The 24,883-nt window shown below is 50.2% G+C and overlaps 1 protein-coding gene across 12 annotated transcripts in view; it reads right to left on the reverse strand.

Moving 5' to 3' along the window:
• Positions 1-3,144: 3,144 nt before the first annotated feature.
• The window catches only part of KDM2B (lysine demethylase 2B), a 121,713-nt gene continuing 99,974 nt past the window's right edge, over positions 3,145-24,883 (reverse strand). For 4 of the 12 annotated variants that reach the window (XM_046024267.1, XM_046024272.1, XM_046024269.1 and 1 more), the window contains 11 exons: positions 24,241-24,465; positions 18,436-18,579; positions 17,146-17,232; positions 16,713-16,982; positions 16,394-16,507; positions 15,810-15,848; positions 14,986-15,665; positions 14,131-14,294; positions 13,889-14,050; positions 12,938-13,156; positions 3,147-5,021 (listed from right to left, as the gene is read on the reverse strand). In XM_046024267.1, coding sequence (XP_045880223.1) covers positions 4,840-5,021; positions 12,938-13,156; positions 13,889-14,050; positions 14,131-14,294; positions 14,986-15,665; positions 15,810-15,848; positions 16,394-16,507; positions 16,713-16,982; positions 17,146-17,232; positions 18,436-18,579; positions 24,241-24,465 — 2,286 coding nt within the window. In that variant the 3' untranslated portion in view covers positions 3,147-4,839. Of the gene's footprint in view, positions 5,022-12,937; positions 13,157-13,888; positions 14,051-14,130; positions 14,295-14,985; positions 15,666-15,809; positions 15,849-16,393; positions 16,508-16,712; positions 16,983-17,145; positions 17,233-18,435; positions 18,580-24,240; positions 24,466-24,883 lie in introns of all 12 variants that reach the window. The other 8 variants (XM_046024264.1, XM_046024262.1, XM_046024265.1 and 5 more) reach the window with 5 other exon arrangements.

Consider the following 24,883-nt stretch of genomic DNA (forward strand, 5'->3'; position numbering starts at 1 on the left):
TGCTTTTGCTTACATTGTCCTAGTCTGTTCCTAATTCACTTGGGTACAGCACGAATGGGTGTCTGCGCCCGGTCTGGCACCCTTCTTCCCAGGAGACGGGAGCACCTTCAAAGACGTGCAGTGATCTACCTTTGCTGCCGATGTACCAGTAAGCTTAACTACGGACTTGCTGTCTCCTGTGACCAGGTATTGTGCTGGGTGCTTTCTGGTTCTCTCTAGCATTCTGAAATCGGTTGCCTTGTTTCACAGATGGGGAGCCTCTGAGAAATTAAAGAACTTGTCTAAAATCTTAGAAAGTTGCTGGGACACTTGGCTGGTTCAGTCGGAAGAGCATACGACTCTTGATCTCGGGGTTGTGAGTTGAGCCCCATGTTGGGGGTAGGGGTTACTTAAAACTTGGGTGAATTATTTGGTATGTGACTAGCTTTTAATAGAGCTGTTACCAAAAAAAGTGGCAATAAAATATTTGATACTTTAAAAAGGAAGTGGCTAACATCAGAATGTGAACCTGGCTCTGACACTAATTTTTTTTTTTAAATTCTTCTGCTATCACTCAGCGAAGAGAAACCAGACATGGGCTTATGCAGAACAGTTCCTAGAACATGGAATGATCTGAAATCGCTTCACTTTCACATCTAACTCCAACCAGGGTGGTGTTTTGGTTGAAACCAACTGTGGACTGATTCCTACGGCAGGTATGTTTGTAAGAAATGCCTAACTTCTCAGCCGAGTCCTGTTGGGTTTTACGTTTTGACTCTGCAGTGGATAGCACAGATGCCTTGAAGTGCTCAGGATCCACAAGTCAGTCAGCAAATCTGAAGATTAGAGCAAGGGAGGCAGATAGTCTGCCCCGGGGGTAGGGAGAAAATCTGCCTAGTTGTGAAGAAAAGCATGCCTTCCCGTGTCTCCTGGTTTTGAGAGACACTGCATGCAAACCCAGGCCTTACGGGTATTTCAAACAACGTTCTCTTCTGTTTGCCTACAGAGCCCAGGGTGGGTGCTGGCCACAGTTCATGGTAAGCAGCCTGAGCGGATCCTTACTTCACTGCAGAAGCAATAAAACCCACCCCTGCTGAAGCGGTAGGAGGCGCTTACCCTGTCTATACCTCTCGTGAGACCGTGAACTCCAGAAATTCAACCTTGCCCACAAACTGCTAATTCGGTGGAAAGTCTTCAAATCCAGGCCAGCAGGTGATAGTAAACATGGAAATAGAAGCTGAGCAGAAGGTGCTGGTGTGTCTTAAGTTAGAAAATTGAGATTCATTTGTACGTGGCCTCAGCTTCAAATAGCTCGTTTGGTGTTTCCTCTTGGATTTATAGAGGTTGTTTCAGGTACTTGTTTTTAGCAAGAGAATAAAAACTCTTAATAGTGGATTTTTAAAAGATTTTATTTGTCAGAGAAAGAGCACATAAGCAGGGGGAGAAGCAGCCCCCCCCCCCCCCCCCCCCGCCGCTGAGCAGGGAGCCCGATGCAGGACTCGATCTCAGGACCCGTGGGATCATGACCCAAGCTGAAGTCAGACGCTTGACTGAGCCACCCACACATCCTTTAATGATGGATTTTTTTTTTTTAAGACTTTATTTATGGGCGCCTGGGTGGCTCAGAGGGTTAAGCTGCTGCCTTCGGCTCAGGTCATGATCTCGGGGTCCTGGGATCGAGTCCTGCATTGGGCTCTCTGCTGAGCAGAGCCTTCTTCCCTCCCTCTCTCTCTCTCTCTCTCTTTGCCTGCCTCTCTATCTACTTGTGATCTCTCTCTGTCAAATAAATAAATAAAATCTTTAAAAAAAAAAAGACTTTATTTATTTGACAGAGATCACAAGAGGCAGAGAGGCAGGCAGAGAGAGGAAGGGAAGCAGGCTCCCCGCTGAGTGGAGAGCCTGATGTGGGGCTCGATCCCAGGACTCTGAGACCATGACCTGAGCCGAAGGCAGAGGCTTTAACCCACTGAGCCACCCAGGTGCCCCTTAATGATGGATTTTTAAAGGTAGTGTTTTGAAGTAATCTTGGTTTAGTGAATAGTCAACAAATTTTTAGCCTAACAGGCTTAACAACTCACACGGTGCTGACTGCCTTGTTTGACAGAGGGCAGACATTTCCCCCTACAATGTACATTTCCCGGCTGGCATGCTCTCCTGAAGCTTTTGAACAGGTCATACTCGGATAAAGGTCTGAAGGTCTACAGCAGAATACGATTCTGTCCCCTTGCTCTTATCCTCACAACACGCAATGATGGCATTCTATGCTTTGGACATGCCATGGTGGTGTTCATCCTTTGTAAACCCCAGGTTCCCTAGAGAAAGCAGGGATGGAGCGGAGCCTCCTTTCTGGATTAGGAAACTGTGATCTGATCCATGAAGCACTGCCTCTGGCTTATGGTCTTTTTTTTTGCTTCATCAGTTACAATCTGTGAACTCAGAGCAACTATTTGTAAGCACTTAGCTCAGGCCTACCTCATCTAAAGCTCATTTTGGTTTTTATTTTTTTTTTTAAGATTTTACTTATTCATGAGAGACAGACAGAGGCAGAAGCAGGCTCCCATGGAGCCCAGTGCGGGACTCAATCCCAGGACTCTGGGATCATGACCTGAGCGGAAGGCTGATGCTTAACGAATAAGCCACCCAGGTGCCCCTTACTGTTTTTTTTTTTTTTTTAAGATTTTATTTATTTATTTGACAGAGAGAGATCACAAGTAGACAGAGAGGCAGGCAGAGAGAGAAAGGGAGAAGCAGGCTTCCTGCTGAGCAGAGAGCCCGATGTGGGGCTCGATCCCAGGACCCTGAGATCATGACCTGAGCCGAAGGCAGAGGCTTAACCCACTGAGCCACCCAGGTGCCCCGTAAGCCGTATTTTTATAAATAAACCACAGTGTTGGGGCCCCTTGGTGGCTCGGTTGGTTAAGCATCTGCCTTCAGCTCATGATCTTAGGGTTCTGGGATCGAGCCTGGGAGTCTGCTTCTCCCTCTCCCTTTGCCCCCACCCCCGCTTGTGCTCTAATAAAATCTAAAAACAAAACAAAACATAGTGTTAAACTAATCTTACCTCTGTAAGGTGCATCTCCTGAGTTAAATTCTGGTTTCCAGTTTGAGTCAAAGGATCTCTGTGTTTAAGCTAACAGGAGGCATGAGACTGGGTGGGATCTAAAACCATTTGGTGGCCCAAAAAAAAGCTGGGGGAGGCAACAAACTACTGAGGAAACGAGGTAGGTTATCTTCTCCATTTTCAGAATCAGTACAGCAGCCTTATCTATGTGGGAGTAGAAGGGTGCAGGACCCTCTTTAAAAAAATTGTGCGATCTAAAATGACTTCTCCCTGGTTTGTGTCCACCAGCTGGCGACAGCAGCGGCCCTGGCCCAAGGCTCCCGAGCGCAGTGTGTGGCCTCCAGGAGCAGCTCCAGGGAGAGGCTGAGGAGCTGGACCCCCCTGTGCCCCCCACCACAGCAGCGGCAACACCAAGGGGCCATGGCTGTTACTTCACACAGGTGGGCTCTGAGGCACCCACACAGGTAAGCCACCTGCCTGAGGCCAGTGGGGTGGCGCCGTTCTCTCCCCAAAGGCCGGAAACTCTGCAGATGGGGGAACCGGCGGGCACCGCCGGGCCACCGTGGATCTCTGACAACAAAGGTAGTTTATACCAGTGTCGAGACTGCTGCCCCTGAACTTTTCAGTCAGCTTTCTAATCCCCCCCTCGAACAGAAACTCTCCAAGGCCGAGAGTGCTTTTTTGTACAATTGTTTATACAAATTCAACAAAGGTAAAACCGCATCAGGGAAGGTCTAGGAAAACAACACCTTACAACAATGGCACTTATGAAGGCATAACTTTACAACTAGGAAACAGCTGTGTTATAAACCTTGAACGAGAACTCAACTCACCTCAAAGGAGAGAAAAAAGGAAAAGAAAGGCTATGTTGGATCATTTATTCTACTTCTTGACCCACTGTATAAATTAGATCCGTGTAGAATACAAGAGCTCATGCTGGCGCAAAACTCTCCTGAGTGCAAAGGCTGAAGTCTGAATTTTAAAATTTTGAGAAATGGGTGATTTCTATACAGAGGAAACTTGGCAAAGTGTCTTATTTCGACTATAACGTATATCCACATGCTTGTGTAATTCTTGACGACGTACAAAGCAGGCTCTCAACTTCCATTTAAACATGCTTTTAATTGGAAGGTCTGCGCCTGCTCTGCCAGATCGGGGCACGTGTGTAGATGGATTATTTGTGTGGATGAAGTACAGGTTCAGTTCTCTCCTACCTTAGGAAACCAGGGAAGTTGGCAATCTCAAAACAATAAAAACACAGGTATGCATTCAAACCTTGCATAAATAACTTTTAAACAATTTGTACAAAAATAGTTCTGCATAATGTAAGATGTAACAAAACCAAACAAACAAAAAATGTCACGACGGCAGCAGATGTGGCGTGTGGTCCGCTGAATGTCAACACCGACCCCCAAAGCTGCAAGGAACAAGGTGTCCAAAACGAAAACACCACCACCCACGAAACTCCTAAGCTCATGCTTCCATAAGAGAATTTCTTCAAAGTCTGTCCTCCTCTCCAGCGGGAATGTCTTCTTGGTAAAGGCAGCCTTTAGAAATGGTCCAGAAAGCAGTGCTGTTGCAATTCAGATAGACTGAAGGGGAGTGTCCACAGTTCACTCATCCCCAAACAGGCGCTGGGACGGCTACTCCCTCAGCGAGACTTGCAGAATGGAATCGTGGGGTCTGTTGTTTCAAGTTCCAAATTGAAAATAAAAGCCCTAGTTTCTGTAAAGTTTTTTCCCCTCCCCTGCCATGGTCCCTCCCCTTCCCCACCCCTTATTTACATACTTGTCCTTGGACTAACTCAGTTTCTGTAGGAGTTTTTCTTCCACTTGCCCAAACTGGACACTCACAGACATTTCAGCTATGAACTGCTCACAGCCTTCCTTGGTAACCTGCTTGCAGTACCTCAGGTCAATATGACAGATATTTCCACAGCGTTTGAAGAAGGACAGGCACTGGTCAGTAACCTTATTGCAGTCTGCAGGGGAGAGGAGACAACATGAAGTGAAGGAAGTGGAGGCCAGAGGCCCCTCCCACCCCCACCAAACCCCAGCACCGAGGAATGAAGAAACAGGACAGAGCCCTTGAGCACTGTCCAGCCCCTGGTGCCCCTGGGAACACTGCACTTGCTGGAAAGCTCTCATTAAACGGGGAATGGTTCCATCTACCAATTATAAAGGTTAATGTATGCTTGAAAAGCATTCAGGCTTCCAAGTGAAATCACTTCTAAGCTTACCCTTGCCTAGAGAGGCATGTATGTCTAAAATATGTATGTATGTATAAAATAGGTCTCCTGTCCATGCTGTTTAACAAAGACAGGCTCCCACAATATGTTAAATAGCTTGCTTTTCCCATCTAATTTATGGTCGATAAATACCTCCCTATCTACGTGATGGGGCACTTATCTGCTTATTCCCTACTGATCAGTTTGGGGAGCGGTGTGGGGGCAGGGAGGAAGCAAAGGGTGAGAGTGAGAACATCTGTATGGTCATCTTGGGCTCCTCTTAGCCCATACAGGCACCAGGGCTTTCAAGTGAGGCAGAGCAGGCTTGTGCACCCCTTGCTAAATGCTGACCAGAAACCTATGCAGGAGACCAAGCTACTACCAAGGCTGGCGAGATTCTGTTGCCAACGAGCAAACCCAGAATTCGGAGTCTTTCACCACGTCCTCACTTAAAGACACACTCTTCTGCCCCTACTCTTGTGAATTTATGCTTTGCTTCTACCACCCTTTTTTGTGTTAGAGCTGCAGCCACAGTCGATTGGCCTCAATGACAGTTAGCAGCCAACTGAGGCTGAGAGAGCGCCCCCACCCGGCAGACAAATTTCCTTCATTTCAGTGGTGGTCAGCTTGAGCCCTCTGTCCTCACTAGCATCTGCACTTTCACTTCTCCATTCAGGTGAGTCGGACTGAAAACCATACAGGCAAACAGTCAAAATACTGACAGCCCTAGTGCCGGCCTCACGGAGGTGGCATAGAGAAGCACACAAGTTCAACCAAGGTGCAGGATACAAAATGATCAGCTGTGTTTTTATACACTAGCAATGAGCAATCAGAAAATTAACAATTCCACTTACAGTAGCATCAAAAAGAACAAAATAAAATACTTAGTTTAACCAGCGAAGTGAGTGACTTTGTACACTGAAAACTAAAAAAGTGCTTCAAGAATTTAAAGATATTAAATTCCCACATTCATGGGAAGACTTAGTATTGTTAAAATGTCAACACTGTTCAAAGCAAGCTACAGATTCAATGAAGTTACTATAAAATACCAACATTTTTTTGCAGAAATAGAGAAATCCATCCTCAGATGCAGGGAGAAGTATAAGGGATCCTAAATTATCAACATGGTCTAGAAAACAAAATTGGAGGACTCCCACCTCCCGACTCACTACAGCATGTCTTACTGGCACTAAGGTCATGCAGATGAAGAGACCAGAACCGAAACCCTGGACAGAAATTAAACCCCTGAATAGTCACAGATTTCTGACAGGGTGCCACAACTACTTAGTGGGTAAAAGATAAACTTCTGAACAAATACTGCTCAGAAAATCGGACATTCTACCTCACACCATACACAGTTCAAATTATTTAGACCTAAACATAAAAACTATGACATTGAATTTGTCAAGTTTTTTTCTTTGTTCTTTTTTTAAAGGTTTTGAGAGAGAGAGCATGAGCAGGGGAGTGGGGGCAGGGGAAGAAGCAGTCTCCCCACTAAGCCAGGGCTTAATCTCAGGACCCTGGGATCAGGACTGGAACTAAAAGCAAACACTTAACTGACCAAGCCACCCAGGTGCCCCTGAGTTTGTCAGTGGTTTCTTTTTTTTTTTTTAAAGATTTTTTAATGATTTATTTGACAGCGAGAGATCACAAGTAGGCAGAGAGGCCTACTTGTGATCTCTCTCTCTGTCAAATAAATAAATAAAATCTTTTTTTTTTTTTTTTTTTTAAAGTAGGCAGAGAGGCAGGCACAGAGAGAAGAGGAAACAGGCTCCCCACCGAGCAGAGAGCCCGATGTGGGGCTCGATCCCAGGACCCTGAGATCATGACCTGAGCTGAAGGCAGTGGCTTTCACCCACTGAGCCACCCAGGCGCCCCTTGTCAGTGGCTTCTTAACACCCCATGAAAAGCATAAAGAGTTTGAACCAAATCAAAGTTAAAAACATTTATATGCAAAAGTCATTACAAGAGAGTGAAAGTCCAAAACACAAGATGGGAGAAGTATCTGCAAATCATGTATCCGATAAAGGATTAATATCCAGAGTCTATATAAAGAACTACAACTTGGGGTGCCTGGGTGGCTCAGTCAGGTGTCCAGCTCTTGAATTCAGCTCAGGTCATCTCAGGCTAGTGAGATGGAGCCCTGTATTGGGCTCTGTGCTGAGCATGGAGCTTGCTTGGGATACTCTCTCTGCTTCTGCCCATCCCCCACCCCCGGTTTGTGCTCGTGATCTCTCAAAAACAAAAAGCGCCTACAACTCAACAACAAAAAAATCCACAAACTAAAAAACAAAACAAAACCCCCCACAACCTAGCTAATCAAAAAATGGGAAAAGGACATGAACAGACATTTCCCAAAGATGATGAATAAATAGAAAATAAAAGATGCTCAACATCACTAATCACCAGGGAAATGCAGACCAAAATCACACTGAGGGGCACCCGGCTAGCTCAGTCAGTAGGGCATATGACTTGTGCGATTACTTAAAATAATACATATTTCAAAACCATATTGAGGTATTACTTCTTACCCACTAAAACGGGTATAAGTAAAAAAAATTAAAAAGTGGAGAAAATGGGACCCTTGTGTAGGAATGTAATTGTGTAGCTGCTATGGGAAACAACATAGTAGTTTCTCAAAAAAAATTAAACCTAGAATTACCGTATGATTTGGCTTGCCCATTTCTGGGTATATGCCCAAAAGAACCGAGAGCAGGGACTTAAACAGGGATTTGTCCCCCCATGTTCTCCTAGCAGCATTATTCATGATAGCCGGAAGGGAGAAGCCAGCCAACTGTCCACTGATGAATGAATGAAGGAAATTTGGTATATACACACAATGGAATACTATGCAGCTTTAAAAAGGAAGGAAATTCTGACCTATGATATAACATGGATGAACCTTGAGAACATTATGCTAATTAAATAAGCCTCTCAACAAAACACTATGACGTAATTACGCTTTCATAAGGTCCCTGAAGTCAAGTTCACACAGTGTGTGTATTGTGAGGGGCGGGGAGGAGGAGGAACAGGGAGTTACTTTGTAGGCAGAGCTTCTGATGGGGTGAAGAGGAGGTCCTGGAGATGGATGGTGGTGGTGGTTACACGACAATGTAAATGAACTTAAATGCCAGTGACCTGTATGCTTAAATGATAAATTTTATGTTATGTATTTTACCACAATTTTTTTTTTCAACTTTGGAAGCTGGAGAAGAGAACATTCAGTAGATTTGAGAAAGCTTAACCTAAACTGGCTGAAGGGAAGGCAGAGAAGCAGATTTACTCTATAAACACCCTAAAGGTTCCAGTAATGGAAGCAGCAGTCACAGGAAATGGAGCTAAGAAGGGGTTAGAGTCCCTCCGCAGCTGCAGAAGACTGGAGTTTCAGTCTCTGATGGTGAGAGAGAAAGTCTTTGGTCTGGGCACCACCTGGCGCAGCAGGCTGGGGCACCCAGCCAAAATCAGGGTCTCCGGGAACACTTACCTGCGGACTGTTGGGATCCCCCAGCCTCATAACCTTGCCAGGCCCTATGACACCAGGCAGCCCAGCCTGCACCCTCCAGTTGGGAGGTCAAGGAGAATACTTTTGGCAGCCCTGACCAGCTCAGGAGAAAAGTCTGAAAGATCTCACACCTGGGTCTCCCCCCCACCCCTAAAAAAACCAACCCATGCTGACCACACACTGATGTCCACAGCCTCTGAACGCCCCCGAGTGGACAAGCAGGCACTGACACTAAATCCGAGGAGGATGTCTTAAAAGGGCCACTGGCTCTGTCTGAAGGAAAAAGTATATGCAGGGAGAAAAAAATAAAACAGTATCCTCAGGATGGATCTAAAAAACAGGAACAGGGGCGCCTGGGTGGCTCAATGGGTTAAGCCTCTGCCTTCAGCTCAGGTCATGATCTCAGGGTCCTGGGATCGAGCCCCGCATCGGGCTCTCTGCTCAGCAGGGAGCTTGCTTCTCCCTCCCTCTCTGCCTGCCTCTCTGTCTACTTGTGATCTTTCTGTCAAATAAATAAATCTTAAAACAAACAAACAAACAAACAAACAAAAACCACCAGGAACAGGAACAGGCCTCTTTACACGAGTACAAAGAACAGGAGAGGGCGGAAGATGGGAGGGGATGGTGGGGGGCAGGAGGGTATGAGTTCAATGAAAAAAAGCTCTAAAATTAAAAATATAGGTTGAACCATATGAAGCTGCCCATGTTTTGGCCGGTTTCGACCTACATTAACAGCAGCAATTAAAAAACAGGGCGCCTGGGTGGCTCCATCAGTTAGGTATCTGACTCTCGGTTTGGCTCAGGTCATCATGATCTTAGGGTCATGGGATCAAGTCCTGCACTGGGCTCGTGCTCAGTTGGGAATCTGCTTGTCCCTTTCTCTCTGCTCCTCCCCACACTTGTTCTCTCCCTCAAATAAAAAATAGAATCTTAAAAAAAAAACACTGTATGAATTGTGTGATAAAGTGGAAGAAAACTCCCAGAAAAGCAAGAAAAAAGATGACACAAAGATGGAAAACAGGAAGGGAAAAAAAAAGGTATCAGAGTACTAGTTAGTAAAGAAAAAACAGAAGAAAAGGAAATTAAGAAATAATTCAAGGAAATTTCCCAGAACTGAAGGACATTTGTTTCTAGATTGAAAGTGTGAGTGCCCTGGAAGAAAAGATTCGAACGAAGGCTCATCATGAAAAATTACCAGGGGCGGCTGTGTGGCTCAGTTGGTTAAGCATCTGCCTTCAGCTCAGGTCATGATCTCAGGGTCCCCAAATGGAGCCCTACATCGGGCTCCCTGCTCAGCGAGGAGTCTGTTTCTCCCTCTCCCTCTCCCCTTCCTCCTTTGCTCTCTCAAACAAAATCTTAAAAAAAAAAAATTACAGATGGGATGCCTGGGTGGCTCAGTTGGTTGGGCCACTGTCTTTGGCTTGGGTCATGATCCCAGGGTTCTGGGATCGAGTCCCACATTGGGCTCCTTGCTCAGCGGGGAGACTGCTTCTCTCTCTCTGCCTCTGCCTGCTTGTGCGCACTGTCTCTCTCTCTCTGCCAAATAAAATCTTAAAAAAAAAAAAAAATTACAGAAAACAAGAAACAAAATGCCCTGACAAACTTTAGATTAGAGAAAATACTTACTGAAGGAAGAAGTATCAAATGGTTCTGGATTAGACTCTGGAAGGCAAAGAAAAAGGAGCAATGCCTCCCAACCTTCTGTAACAACATGGTTCCCAGATCCAGCCAAGCTACCAGTGTGAGGGGATCATCAATGTCTAAATGTCCTCCATGAAACCAGAGAAGCCAAGAAAAAATGTGAGATCACGGAAGGTGGGGACCCTACATAACACAAGACCAAGAATATTTCCAGGATGGCAGTGGGACACTGTCTCAGGCTGACAGCTGGGACAGCAGGCAGGAGTCTGGAAGAAAGCAAATCCAGAAGGGAGGCCTCCTGCAAAAACTGGTCGGGGGCCAGAGGGGTCTGTGTGGGGGCAGAACAGTACTGAGTCTGGTGCAGAGTCTGCCTAGAGACTAAGCAAAAAAGAGGCAACTCCAGGAAAAAAAATGCGTGCAAGAAGGGAAATGTACTTACAATACACTATTTAGCACAACAGTGGACAGTCTTTCTGTGGCCATAAAGAGAGACTTAACTGTGAATTGGAAAGATAAGGGGAGGGGGAAGATGTAAGAGCAGTAGTAATCCTTGTGTTCTACACAGCAAGCTAATAAGCACAGAATGCCCGAGTAGAAAAAGAAAATCAAGAAATAGTAACACAGGCTTGCTGTGTGGAAGTACAGAGACAGACGCTGGAAGAAAGAATTTAAGGTGGGGAGTGGGGAGGGAGGAGGGAGACCGGTGAGAATCAGGGGAAGGGAAGGGGCGGCCTCAAATTCAGGCTGAGTAACAAAAGCTGGACCACTGACTTCACTCTGTCCCTAGAGCAGATCCTTCAAGATCATGGATCCTGAGGCATGTCCACTGTCATCTATTTTGTGGCACAGTTATTTTTATCATTAGTTATACTGATGGCAAGGGGAAACTTTTTTTTTAATAAATTCTTTTTTTTTTAAAGATTTTATTTATCAGACAGAGATCACAAGTAGGCAGAGAGGCAGGCAGAAAGAGGGGGAAGCAAACTCCCCACCGAGCAGAGAGCCTGATGCGGGGCTGGATCCCAGGAGGCCGGGATCATGACCTGAGCCAAAGGCAGAGGCATTAACCCACTGAGCCACCCAGGCGCCCGAAGGGGAGACTCGTAAAAAGAAAAGAATCTGGGGCGCCTGGGCGGCTCAGTCAGTTAAGCAATTGCCTCCCACTCAGGTCATGATGTCAGGGTCCTGGGATTGACCCCCCACATTGGGCTCCCGGCTCAGCAAGGAGTCTGCTGCTTCCTCTGCCTGTGCTCACTCTCTGTCAAATAGACAAAAATAAAACCTTAAAAAAAAAAAAAAATGAATCTGAGAGACACCGGCTGTAGAGGTTTGCCTCCGTGTACAGCACAGCTCTTAAGTGGAACGCAGCGATTTCTCTGCTGAGAGGAAGGGAGGACCTCCGTGGAAAAACAAATGCAAAAGCGGGTTTTTACACGGGCAAGCACGGTGTGGACGGCACTGCAGGGGAGGGCTTACCCTGGGATCTCCGCTGCATGTAGGGCGGAACTCCTAGTGAAGAGTCACCACAGTACCCAGCCCCGCCCGCCCAGGACTAGAGCACGAGCCATCTAGGCCCTCCTCCACAGGGCAGCTTCAGCATCCCTGCGAGACCACAAGCGGAGCCTGGAGCTGGGATCCTCAGCCCAGCAGGGCTTCCTCTTCTCTGTCTCCACAGGGTGGGACAGCCCTTGCCACCAGAACTCCCCAGAGGAGGAGGAATGTCTTCCTAGGTAGAGAATTCTCTTAAGTTCTCCAAATTCTCAAACCTCCCCATTCATCCTCAAATGTGGCACAGTTGGCAGGAAGGTGTGTGTCTACCAAGTGTGAAGTAAAGGTGTCCTTTATTAGTTGTTAATTTCTGGAGGGAAAAAAGTGGTTTTTTTAGGTCTTGTGTAAATCTTACATACACGATCTGACATCCTAAGCAATGAGATCAGAACTGGTCGAGCTGGGTAGAGACGGGCCGTGCTCTCTGTCCACCTCGCCACCAGCCACATCCCAGGGCCTTCCACACTCACTCCAGCCCCACTGGCATGTCGACCGAGGATCCCAGCAGCACCAGCTGGAGAGTTTTCTCCCCTCCAAGAGGCCCCCGATAGCGGGTCAGGTGGGGAGCACAAAGTACAGACAACGGCAGCACAAACCAAGTTACCTCCTCGGTCCAAGCCTGCCCAGCCTCCCCACCCACCGCTGCCCTGCTCCCCTCTCTGCGGTGCGAGCTGGCTTGTCCGCGCCACCCTGGAGAAGCTGTGCAAGCCAGTATTTTGGGTCAGGAACCACGGCGCTCTGCTCTGGCTGCTACCAGCACCATTTTTTGTCAGCAAGTACTACCAATCTGGCAATAATTGCTGTGTTTCATGTTTCTCCTCTAGCCTTGGCCGTGTGTCTGTCGCATTTACAGATCTGTCTTCACCCTCATGCCAGGACGCTCTGAGAGCCGGCACACAAAGTATTTCTCCACAAATGTGAAGGTCCCAGCCTGTCCCCCAGGGCCCCAGGCAGAGCCTGCCGGGTGCCCCTGACTGACCTGATAGGTTGATTTCGGTTAAGGAGTCTCGGGTGGTGGTGCCCACGGCAGTGAGCAGGTTGATGGACTGGTCGGTCACGTGATTACAGTAACTAAGGTGGAGCTTGGAAAGCAGGGGCATGTGGCGGATGATGAGCCGCAGGGAGGCGTCCGTGATGTCCAGGCCTGCTAGACGCAGCTCCACAATGTTCCGGAGCTTGCTCCGGTTGTCCATCTGACCTGAGGGGTCAGGAAGGAGAGAGGCAGCATGTGGACCTGATGGGGGAGATCTGCTCACACTGACCTAACACGGGAAGGCTGACCAGCCACATGTCACACTTGGATTTCACTTGGCCAGTGAGTCTTTCCCCAAACTGGTTCCTACATTTAAAAATCCAAAAAGATTCCACATCCAATCTCACGCTTCTGCAGTCCTGAAAAATCAGAACATTTGGAAATACAGCCCACGTTCTACCCCGCAGTACTCGGCGCGTCCGAGCAGGCCAGCACGGCATCTCCGGATCACAGCACTTGCTCGTGTGAGCGCCAGGCTCATTGCCAGGGAGCAATGAGCCTCGCAACCCCGCCCAGGAAGGCTCCCTCTTGGGAGCTCATCTCTAACTACACTGACCCCCATGCTCATGGAGGCTTAAAGCCAACGAAGTACAAATGAACAGAGAAGCAGTCGTATGCATGCCAAGATCCCCCAGTGGAGTCTCGGGTGTACAAAGAAGCCTCTTCTCTCACGCATTGTTTCTACACCTGAAGGTACCCGAGAGCACATCAGCCAGGACAATCTCTGCATCTTCTGGAAAATGGCTGAGACCAAGAAGCTTGAGAACACATGCACCGGGTGGGGGTGGGAGGGGGGCTGTGGTGAAAACCATATCCAACAGCACAGCCTGGTCACGCCGCCTCCAAACTGACCCCCTTGGGCACCCCCCTGGGCATAGCATGGGCCTGGCCACTCACCTGGCCTGTTATCTGTGGGTGGGGACAGGAGATCCCGCATCTGGGCATCCTTTAGTCCTTCTACCCACTGGACATCCAGGGTCCGGAGCAATGGACAGCTAGAGCTACAGAGAGCTGAGACTGCAATCCATGAGCAGCCCGACAGCACCAGGTCTCGGAGCCCTAGGGGACAGAGGGGCAGGTCAGGAGATGCAGCCCAGCCCCCACCACGGCACCTCTGGGGTCCCTGGCCCAGTGCTCACCAGGCAACCGGTTGATGAGCCAGCTCAGCTGTTTCTTGGAGATATTGGTCCAGCTGAGGTCCAGGGAGACAGGCTGCCGCCGGATGATGCCGCTCAGCATCAGGGGTGTGATGGACTTGCAGTGGTTCAGATCGATGCGGGTCCATAACCGCTTATCGCAGCACCTGGGGGCCAGGCCCAGCAGAGGGGGTGAGCCCCCTGCAAGACTGTGGCAACTCCCTCCACGACCAAGTTTGGGGGTGGGAGGGGGCTCCCTAACTCCACCCTCTGAATCCTTCATTTAACGCCTATCCTGCCCACACCTGGGCACCTCTGCTCTGACTGCAATAGGCCCCCACAAAGATGCCAGGACCTGCTCACCTTAAATATTTACTGGGAGCTCTACTACTCCCCCTACAGGCCACTTCCCACAACAACGCTCTAGGCAGACATCCTATTATGCCCTTTTACAGGTGAAGGTAAGTAACCTGGCAAAAGCCAGAAAGCTAAGAAATACCAAAGCTGAAGTTAAGATCAGTAACTGGAACCCTTGCTTTGAACCAGGGCTACCTCTTCAAGGACAAGGACTCCACCTGATTCTTAGCTCATCCTCCTAGAGCTGAACCAGGCAATCAACTACCGCTCACCTCTTCTGACAAGACCAGCATGACCAGGTTGCTGTAACCACCTGGAACTCTTTGAGAAGAATTAAGCTGGATTGAACTTAGAAGGAAAGAAAGATCATCACGAGTGACTAAAGTAGGGACACATACCACCCATGTGCCATTCCTGGTCTAGTCTAAGCCTGATTCTGGAGCCCGACACTGGGCCAGTCCCTCGCTGCCTCCCCAGCCAAGCTCTGCCAGTGCCCCTCACCAGCGGTTCCAGGTCCTGCAGACCCGCATGCAGACACACAAGTCTTGGTGGCTGAGGTAGCTGAAGACGGCCATCCACACCTCCCTGTGCATGACATGGGCAGCCCCATCATCCAGGGGCAGTGAGTCAGGCGGGGGGCTGATGGGGGGTGGCCGAATCACGTGCCGCTCCATCTGGATGCACTTGGGCGGGGACACGGAGGGAGGGGGCCGGGAGATGACACGGGGTGGGCTGCGTAGGCCAGGCCCCAGCTGGTGCCGCAGCTCCCGGGGAGGGCCGGTGAGCCCCTTGCTGAAGCGGTGGGGGCGCTCGCAGAGGCCCAGGGGCCGCTTGGGTTCCTCGCTCTCACTCTCGGGCTCTGACTTGATGGGCTGGTGGTTCTCGTTGGCCAGGCTGTTCTCCGTCTTCTGGATCTCTTGGTTCAGCTCCTTGCTCAGCTCCTTGCTCAGCTCCTTGGTGGGAAGCCGCCTTTTCCTACGTATCTTTACCTTTTTCTTCTCCTCGGGGCCCTCTGCCCCCTCGGTGCTGGGCCCCGCAGTGGGGGAGCTGGAGCGGGAGTGGTCACTTTCCCGGGCCTTAGGGGGCGCCTCAGGCAGGTCATCCTCTGGCTCCTGCTTGAAGCGCCGCAGAGGCTTGTTGGCAAGAGACATCCGGTCCTCCGCGTTCTTCCAAGACCGCCGCTGAGGGAGGAGGCGGAGCAAGGGCAGCTAAGCCCCTAGGCTCAGGATTGTACCCACCCAGGCCTCTCCACCCTCCCCGGCAGCACCCACTGACCCAGGGGCAGGCGTGGGGGGAGGGGAAGACAAGAGAATGGAAAACGGTACCTTTTTCCTGAAAAGCTTATCTTCTTTGCCAGGTTTTAGCTGTCACAGAAAAAAAAGCATGTAGATCTTGCTCCCAGGGTTCATGGGATTTGGTCCCCTCTACCCCAACCCCACCATGAGTCCACAGTCTCTAGAGTAGGGACTGGAGAATCACCTTTCCCGCAAATCCCATCTACTGTGACTGAAAGACGGTGGGCCCTGGCTGCTACTTTTAAGAGAGAAGTTGGAAGGGGATAAGCGTGGTCAAGCTGTTGCCACCCAACTGACCTCCCACCCTCGGACAGACCCTGAGATGTGCACTGGCCCACTGAGGTCGGACTTGGCCCTGGGAGCCAGTCCTGGAGGCAGGGCCTGCGGGGTTCCCAGCAGAGCCTTTAATGGCTGTAGCTGGGAAGACAACCAGGCGCCACCTCGTGGCCGAAGTGGGAAGGGCAGGTGGGCGGAGCGGGCCGCCAGAATCCTCCGAGGTTCCCAGACCCACAGGGCTTCCCAGGAGGGGGAGATGAGGGGGCGGCGGGGTGGGGGGTTGGCCCGGGACTCGCAAGTCCCCAGGACCTCAAGAGGGCGGGGCGACGTGGGAGCACCTGCTGCTGGAAGTAAGTGAGACTGGATCTCCACCAGGGGCTGAGGCTGCTGCCTAGAGGGGGCCTCGGCGAGAGGTGAGAGGAGGAACCGGGGGACGTTTGAAGCGTCGAGGCCTATAAAGGGGTGGGAAGAGGAGTGACTCGCTGGTTTTCCCCTCCTTTCTTTGGGCCGGGCTCTCAGGACTTACGTGACCTGCTCAGGGCAGCCAGAGGCCAGGCCCCCGAGTTGTCCCCACTGCCCGTCCCGCCCCCTGCCCGTGCACCCCACACCCAGGACCAGCCAAGCCACCCCTCGCTGCCCGCTCCTCCCAGTGCGTACTCGCTTGCGTCCACTCAGCTCTTGGGGCTTCTCGTATTTCCGCTTCCTCCTCAGGTGCACGTCGTCTGACTTTCGGCGCAGGATGCCGTCCGGGGGCACCTTCTTGGGGTGTTCGTCTGACCTGCGCCGAGGTGCCTCCTCACACTCACTCCTCCGCTTGGCAGGCTCCTGCCCTTCCTTGTTGTCCCGGTTCATCTTCTGCTCCTTGAGCAGGGAGCCAGGCAGGTTGGAGGCATACTTAAAGCCAGGGCCACGCTTTTGCTTGTAGGCCAAAAAGAGAGAAGGAACAAACCCACTGTATATCTTTGGACTTGCCCCACTCTGGGAACCCGCAACACCTCACTGGACGACAATGCAGGGGCAGGGTGCATCTGGCAAGGCCAAGGCCCGCCCCTCCCAGGCTGACCCCTGGGACTTGGAGCCCGACACTCACTTTCCCGGTCTTGCCGGCGTGGTTACACTTTGGACACTCCCAGCAGTTTGGAAGCTCATCGTTGACCACGCCCTCTGACTCCTTAATCTGCAAAGGACACACGCCACTCAGCAAGCAGGGACTGGGCAGAAGATGCCACACCTGCAGCAGCAGCAACAACCCCCTCCCAAATGGCATTTCTAGCCCATCCCTGACCAAGAGAAAACAAAGGGGCTAAGACAGCCGGCCCTGGATTCTGACCAGCGGTCAAATCTAACTTTGCCTCTTACTAGCTCAGTGATCATGGGCAAATCACTCCATCTCCGTGGGCCAGTGCCCTCGACCATAAAACAGACCGTACCTGTCTCACCGCCACTCTACAGTTCAGTGAGATAACCTCGATAAAACGATTGGCTCAGGGCCTGGCAGCACCCAGAAAGGACCATACCAATTGTTCAGTCATTGAGTAGCACTGTCCTGGGTGCTGAGTGTGAGCAGCTCCGAGGCACTGTCTCTGATCCGGGAGACCAAAGTTACCTGGCAACTAAACCATGAAGGTCTGACTTCCAAAGGCAGGGAAAATCCCAGTGCCGCCTTCAGAGTGGGAGGTGGAACCTTGAGACAAAACCCAGCTACTGCCACGGAGGAATGGACACATTTCAGAGCAGAGGTAACATCTGGGGCAGTCAGACCTCCATCTTGCCAGGACACATAGATACACACAGGCTGACACCTGGGATGATGGGGAGGTGCCAGGCATGAGGACATTCTCTGCGGACAGCCCAGAACAGTCTCTTCCCTTCAGCAGTGGAACCTGTTGCCTAAGACAGGCAGGCAGAGCATGGCGGTCCCCACAAGAAGGCAGCCCTGCCCCAGGCACACCAAGGGAGCAGGTTCTTGGCACACAGCAACACTAACGCAAGCACCTGTTGTTACAGGACCTGCCCTCCCCCCGCCTGGACCTTGTTCTCCCAGAAAACCTGAGCCAGGATTCCAGCAAGCGGCACAACCACCGCCTCTCCCTCTGGTCTGGGGGCAAGACTCTGGGAACTGTCTGTGGTTCTGAGGCATCGGGAGGTGGAGGATATGTGTTCTTTCCCTCGAAGACTCGAAGACTCGAAGACACGGGTTGGGGAGGTCTGAACTACTCCAGATCCTTCTGGGCCTCAGCGCATTATATGACACACAGAGCCCTGCAGACTTGGAGGTCCTCTGCGGAAGGAAGCTCGCTGGCCCCCAGCATCAGCACCCCCCGAGGCCCTCAGTGGGGGCGCTGAGCGGCACAGCCAGAGGCCCCCTGGGACTGCTCACCTTAAGGCATCCAGGGTGGATGATTTCATTGCAGATGGAGCACTCCATGAGCATGAGGTTAAACTTTCCTTCTTCCTCTTCCACCGTGTCTTCCTTCCCCGCCTCGCCGCACACCAGGCACACGGCAGTGTGGGGCAGCACTGGCTGAAGAGGCGGAGAGAGCACAGCTGCGTGAGCAGGGGCTGGGGCCGCGGGGAGCAGGTCACAGGCCAGGAATCAGCAGAGAACTGGCCCGAGCCCTGCCCGTCGTGCATTCACTCATTCATTCCCACAGTCATCAGGCTGCGGTCTCAGTGTGCCAGACACTCAGTGCTGGGAAGGGCACCGAACAGGCCAAAGAGAAATCTCTGCCATCTGGAGCCCACCCTTCAGTGGAGGGACGCAGACAAATGAAGAGTGACACTGTATGTTGTGACAAGGGATATGGAGAAAAATACAGCAGGGAGGCCCAGGGGTGAGGGGGGCAGGTGGGCTCCCTGGAAATACTGAGGCCAGGGCCAGCGTCAGGAACGAGGAAAGACCTGGGGGGGGGGGCGTGAACTGCACCCAGACCCGCAGGGGACTGAGGCTGCACATCACCAGCGCTATCGCTGCGCTGTCCCCACCACCTGTCCAGGGAGGTCCGCGAGGTCAAAACCATCGTCAGAGTAACACTAAGATGTTATCTGCCTTTTCCAACTATGTTGACATTTGCTCCGGTGAGTGAAACTCTGGCACTGGTTGTCAGGCCCGCACGGGGTTTGTCACTGCCACACGCTCGTGACAAAGATCACCAGGTCTCACTGAGGAAGGGCTTTGGTGGGGCAGATGACACTACTCATGTCATTAAAACTCTGACGCTTGAGTACATAGCTTTTTTTTTTAATTTTTAAAAAATTATGAGTACCTATCTTTTTAATGTTCTGTATGACAAAATAAGTATGCATAAAGCACTATTGCCGCATACCAAAGGACGATGGTTATCTAAAGGAAAGGCACTCGTGACTAAGTTGTGACCTGACTCGGTCCTTTTCTCCATAGGACATCATTCTATTTGACAGAATAACTGACTACAAAAAAAAAAACAAAACAACAACAACAAAAAACAGAGTATTGGCAGATTTCTCAAAGACAAAATGAGCTGGTCACTTCCAGAAAAAAAAATTTATAGCATTTGTTATAGAGGATAAATTCAGATTTTAAAATAAAAATTAGAATTTTGGAAAACTGACATTAGCTGCCATGAACCGGATAGCTTCCCAAGAGTTAAAGACTTAGTTCTAAGGAGAATGGTGGTGGTGTTAACAAATGTGATTACTTTTTTTTTTTTAAACATTGTATAACACTGTGTGCCCATATTTGGAAAATCTGTATAACTCAGTGAGCCAGTGTTTCCCAAATAATGATGCTGTAACATCATGCATGAGCAAATGAGCTGTTCCAGGTGCAAGAAAGACTAATGAATTTTAATGTAACAGTATGAAAAGTTCATTGATACAGTTTCAGATTCCACATTGCAACTAACCTTTAAGAAACTACCACCTGTTGAGTTCGGGCCGAATCTCAGAGATACCCACCACGACCTGAGAAGACTATGACAATACCGCTCCTCCTTTCTAACTACAGATCTGCGTGAGGCCACCGTTTCCTCACACAGTTCCTCCAAAACAACATATTGAGACAGAATGAAGCCAAACACAATGAAAGAAATGCAGGTCTTGTCTAACGAACCAAACATAAAAGAGGAGATTCACAAAAACATAAGACAATGCCATTATTCCTAATCATTTTTGTTTTGGAAGATGGAGTTATTGCTCATAAAAATGTCATTCATGAAAAAAAAAGTTCTTTAAAATGTCATTAAGTCTATTTTTTTCAATGAATTCACAGTATTTTTTTTTAATTCCCCATTTTAATTTTGAACACAGTAATACTAATAAATAATACACATCAACAAAGCTCTTTGGGGTCCTCATAACTTTCAGGAGTTCCCAAGACCAAAACATTGGAGAACAGAGCGACTGCGCTACGAGCCCTTTGCCGGCGTGCCAGCACTTACTCTCTCCCCTTATACACACCCGCCTCCCAGCACCTGGGATCCCAACGAAACTCTGTCAGTTTTTATTACACTGAATTAGAAAAGCTTCAAGTAAGCTGGGATATATGCTCCACTAAATGAAAAGCCTGTAAGATGGCACAAACATTTGAGTTCAAATAAATAGAACACTGAAGGCAAAAGAGCTATCATTTGTTCAACAGATACTTAATAAACATCTACTCAAGCCTGAAGCAAGGAACCAAGAGGGGAACAGTAACAAGGAAGGCAGCTGTTCCCTCAAGCCGTCCGGGAGACGGAACATTTTGAAATCCCAGGAAAACATGGAAAAGTCATGTGCAAGTGCCTTGGGAAGCAGCAAGCGGATGGTTTCGGGAGGACTCCCAGGACAGGGAATGTGGGCTCCTACAGGCAGCGCAAAGTGGGGAGCAGGAAAAGCAAAAGAGACCTCCAACCCATGTGACAGGGGACAGAGAAGCCACAGCCAGATGCGTGCAGCAACAGGGGGCAGGCCAGGCCAGCTGGGGAAGGGGAGCGCAGCAAACCCAAAGTTGGGGGTGCTGGGGGGACACCTGGTGGCTGGAAGATGGTCTGTGATGGGATAGGCAAGGGTAGGGGACTGACTCTGAAATCAGCAGGCAGAACCACAGGCAAAGCCCTGCAGAGCCTCAGGAGGGGACCCAGGCCCAAGCCAGCAAGGAGAAGGAGCTGCGCAGTGCAAAGGGATGAAGCCTCACAAGGAGAGGCAGGGCAAAGGCTGGTCACAGAGAGACACTCTGGCACATCAAGAGAGAAGGGCTTGGAAAGGGAAGAGAGGTGGCCTGCGTGTGTCAGAGGTGGGTAAACCACGGCAGGAAGAGTCCCAACAAAGTAGAAAGGTTGGAGGAAGAGTAAGGAGGACACCAAGGGTCAGATTTACCAAGACCACATTTACTGTTAGCTCCAGAATTCCCATTAGACTGGAGAGACACACACAAAAGTGAGGCTTCCTTCAACACTCGCTGTGCCAGGCACTGAGCTAGGCACCAAAGCTGCAAAGCACCGGTGACAGCAGAGACAGGTTCTGAACCTGCGCCTAGAACACGGGGCAGGAGTGGAGCAAGGCTAAAGAGGATGAGACAGTTACGGGTCATGGCCCACGGCCCCGAGTCTTCTCAAAACCAACAGTCCCTACAGACAACCACCCTTAAATCCGGACAGAATGCAACAGGTCACATGGACCCTCGCTCCAGAAAAAGGAATATATAGGCATGCACAGAGACAAAAAGCTGTACTTAATTTCAAGAGGACTCCCAAATTTCCTGAAATCCACTGAAACAACCTGGGTTCAGGTAACAAAAATAGAAGCAACGAAACAAAAACCATATGGGGAAGGAGACAATCCACTGAGTGAAAAAGCAACCCATGGAATGGGAGCAGATATTCAGAAACCGTGTATGTGATGAGGGGTTAATATGCAGAACACATGCAGAACGGCAACTCAGTAACAAAAACGCAAACAATCCAATTTAAAAACTGGGCATAGGACTTAAAAAGACCTTTCTCCAAAGAAGCTATGGCCAACACACACAAAACGATGAAAAGATGTTCAAAGTCACCAATCATCAGGGAAATGAAGATCAAAACCATACGGGTAACCACTACCAGCACGAAAGAAAACCACAGTGTTGGCGAGGATGTGGAGAAAACGGAACCCTTGTGCCCTGCGGGGGGAATGTAAGGTGGGTCAGTCTCTATAGAGAACAGTATGGGGGTCCCCAAAATAATTAAAAATAGAGCTACTGGGACACACGGTGGTTCAGCTGGGTTAAGCATCTGACTCTTGATTTTGGCTGGGGTCATGATCTGAGTCATGAGAGCAAGCCTGAGAATGAGCTCTGTGCTCAGCGTGGAGCCTGCTTGAGATTCTCTCTCTGTCCCTTTCCCTCTGTCCCTCCCCTCACCTGTGTGTGCATATGTGATCTCTCTGTCTCTCTCAAATCAATAAAATCTTTTATTTATTTTTTAAAAAAAGATTTTATTGATTTATTTGATAGACAGAGATTACAAGTAGTCAGAGAGGCAGGCAGAGAGAGAGGAGGAAGCAGGCTCCCCGCTGAGCAGAGCCCGATGTGGGGCTTGATCCCAGGACCCTGAGACCATGATCTGAGCCGAAGGCAGAGGCTTTAACCCACTGAGCCACCCAGGCACCCCTAAATCAATAAAATCTTAAAAAAAAAAAAAAAAAAAAAGAGCTACCATATAATCCAAACAATCCTACTTCTTGGTATATATCCAAAAGAATTCAAATAGGATCTCAAAAAGACACTGGGCCCCCCTGTGTTCACAGCAGGATTATTTACAAGAGCCAAGAGATGGAAGCAATGTAAACATCCATCAACAGAGGAACAGGTAACGAAAACACAGCATATACAAATGGTGAATATTATTCAGCCTTTAAAAAGAAGGAAATCCTGACTGGCTCAGTTGGTAGAGCGTGCAACTTTGGTCTTGGAATCATGAGTTCAAGCCCCATGTTGGGCACAGAGTTTACTTTTTTAAAAACAGAAAAGGAAATCCTGACCCATGCTACAATATAGATGAACCTTGAGAACATTACACTCGGACAAATAAGCCAGTTGCAGAAGAAACAGCACTTTTGGGAGGTACCTACAGCAGTCACACTCAGAAAGTAGAAAGGTGGTTGCCAGGGGTTGGGGGAAGGGAAATGGAGTTGTTCAATGGATATAGGGTTTCCATTTGGCAAGATGAAAAGGTTCCAGAGATCAGCTTGCACAACAATGAGTATATAGGTAATATGACTGCACTGGACACTTAAAAATGGTTAAAGTGGTCAATTCTGTTCTGTGTTTTTGACCACAGTAAAAAAAGAAAACAAAAAACCACTGACCTAAAACAAAAACACACAGTATACGTGGGGGGAGAAAGGGGAAGGCGCCCCTGGCCTCAGAGAGGCAGCCGCAGCCAGAGAGAAAGGCGCACCCGATGCCAGGCTGGGCCTTCAGAGCTCACCCAGGAATCCCGTCCCTCCTGCTAAGCCTGCTTTCCTGCAGGAGCAGAGAGATCACACTGCTCCCACAGGGAGGACCCTGAGGCCGGCAGCAGCACCCTGTGGAAGGCAGAGTGTGCCTATGTGCCAGACGGACCTACGGAGAGACCCCGGGACCACACCAAGTTGTCAGAGTCTGCATCCACTGCCCGGTCCTGGAGCAAGGCTGGGGGCAGTGAGAGGGTCCAGAGGTGCTGGCCAGACTCTCTGGCAGCCCAAGCTCCTGGGCACCATCAATCAGTCCTCTTTATCGGGGGCAGGCCCCTCAGGAGGGGCACTGACCTTTCCCCTAGACCTCTGACTTTGAAGGCAGGACAGGAAGGAAGGGAGGGCCTAGAACTATCATGAACTGGACCATAAATGTTGGCAACGGGGTCACAGACAGGACAGGCTGACATCTGTGATGGCAGAGACTTCAAAGTACTTAGTCATGGAGGGGAGGAAGGAGTTGTAGGACCGTCAGCCTAGGAAGAAAAAGGGGCCCAGGACAGCGAAGGGGCCCCCCAGTCCTGTAATGTGGTGGAATCTGAAACAGCACGGCTCAGAGCCCCCGTTCTTGCCGCAGGGGCCACCTCTGAGGGGTTTCTGCAGCTGAACACCCACTCTAAGAGAGAGGCCAGGCGACTGACAAGTGGGACAAACGGGACAAGCGGGCGAGGGGGGCGGGCGGGTGCTGGGGGGCGGACGCGGAGCCGCCCAGGGCGCGGGCCGCCGCACTCACCGCGATGCACTGCCGCATGATACAGCTCTGCTTCATCCGCCCGGGGCCCCCGAACTTCTTCATGTCCTTGCAGAAGTGGCACTCTCCGCACTCGGTCCGCAGGCAGGCCTCGCACTTGCGGCATCGCGTCCGGCGTCGGCGAGCTCCCGCCGTCGTCCGGTTGGCGGCCAACTTCACGGCGGAGGCCGGGCCAAGCTTCCCCTTGGGCCGACCTACTGCCCGGTTCTGCGGGAGAGCACACGGGATAGTGAGATGGGCCACAGGGCTGGCCAGACCCCACGGCGGGGGACCTGGGGCTCCTGTTCCGCTCCCAACCCCAGGACCTCGGACAGTGGGCCTTACGGAGAAGCGGGGCCTTTACAGCGCGATCCAACTGAACTAAAGGACATTGCAGTGGGCCCTAATCCTGTAGGACCGGCGTCCCTATAAAAGGGACAGTTTGGGCCCAGGAACGGAGAGAGTGTGTGTGGAGACACAGGAAGCAGATGGCCGTGTGACTGGACATGTCTACAGGCCAAGGAAGCCGGCAGCCCCCAGAGGTGGGAAGACACAAGGCAGGATCACCCCTGGAGTGTTAGGAGTTAGCATAGTCCTGCCAGCACCTGATTTCAGAATTCTGGCTTCTGAACTGTGAGAGAATAAG

This window comes from Meles meles, chromosome 12, assembly GCF_922984935.1.
Source record: "Meles meles chromosome 12, mMelMel3.1 paternal haplotype, whole genome shotgun sequence".
NCBI classification, from domain to species: domain Eukaryota; kingdom Metazoa; phylum Chordata; class Mammalia; order Carnivora; family Mustelidae; genus Meles; species Meles meles.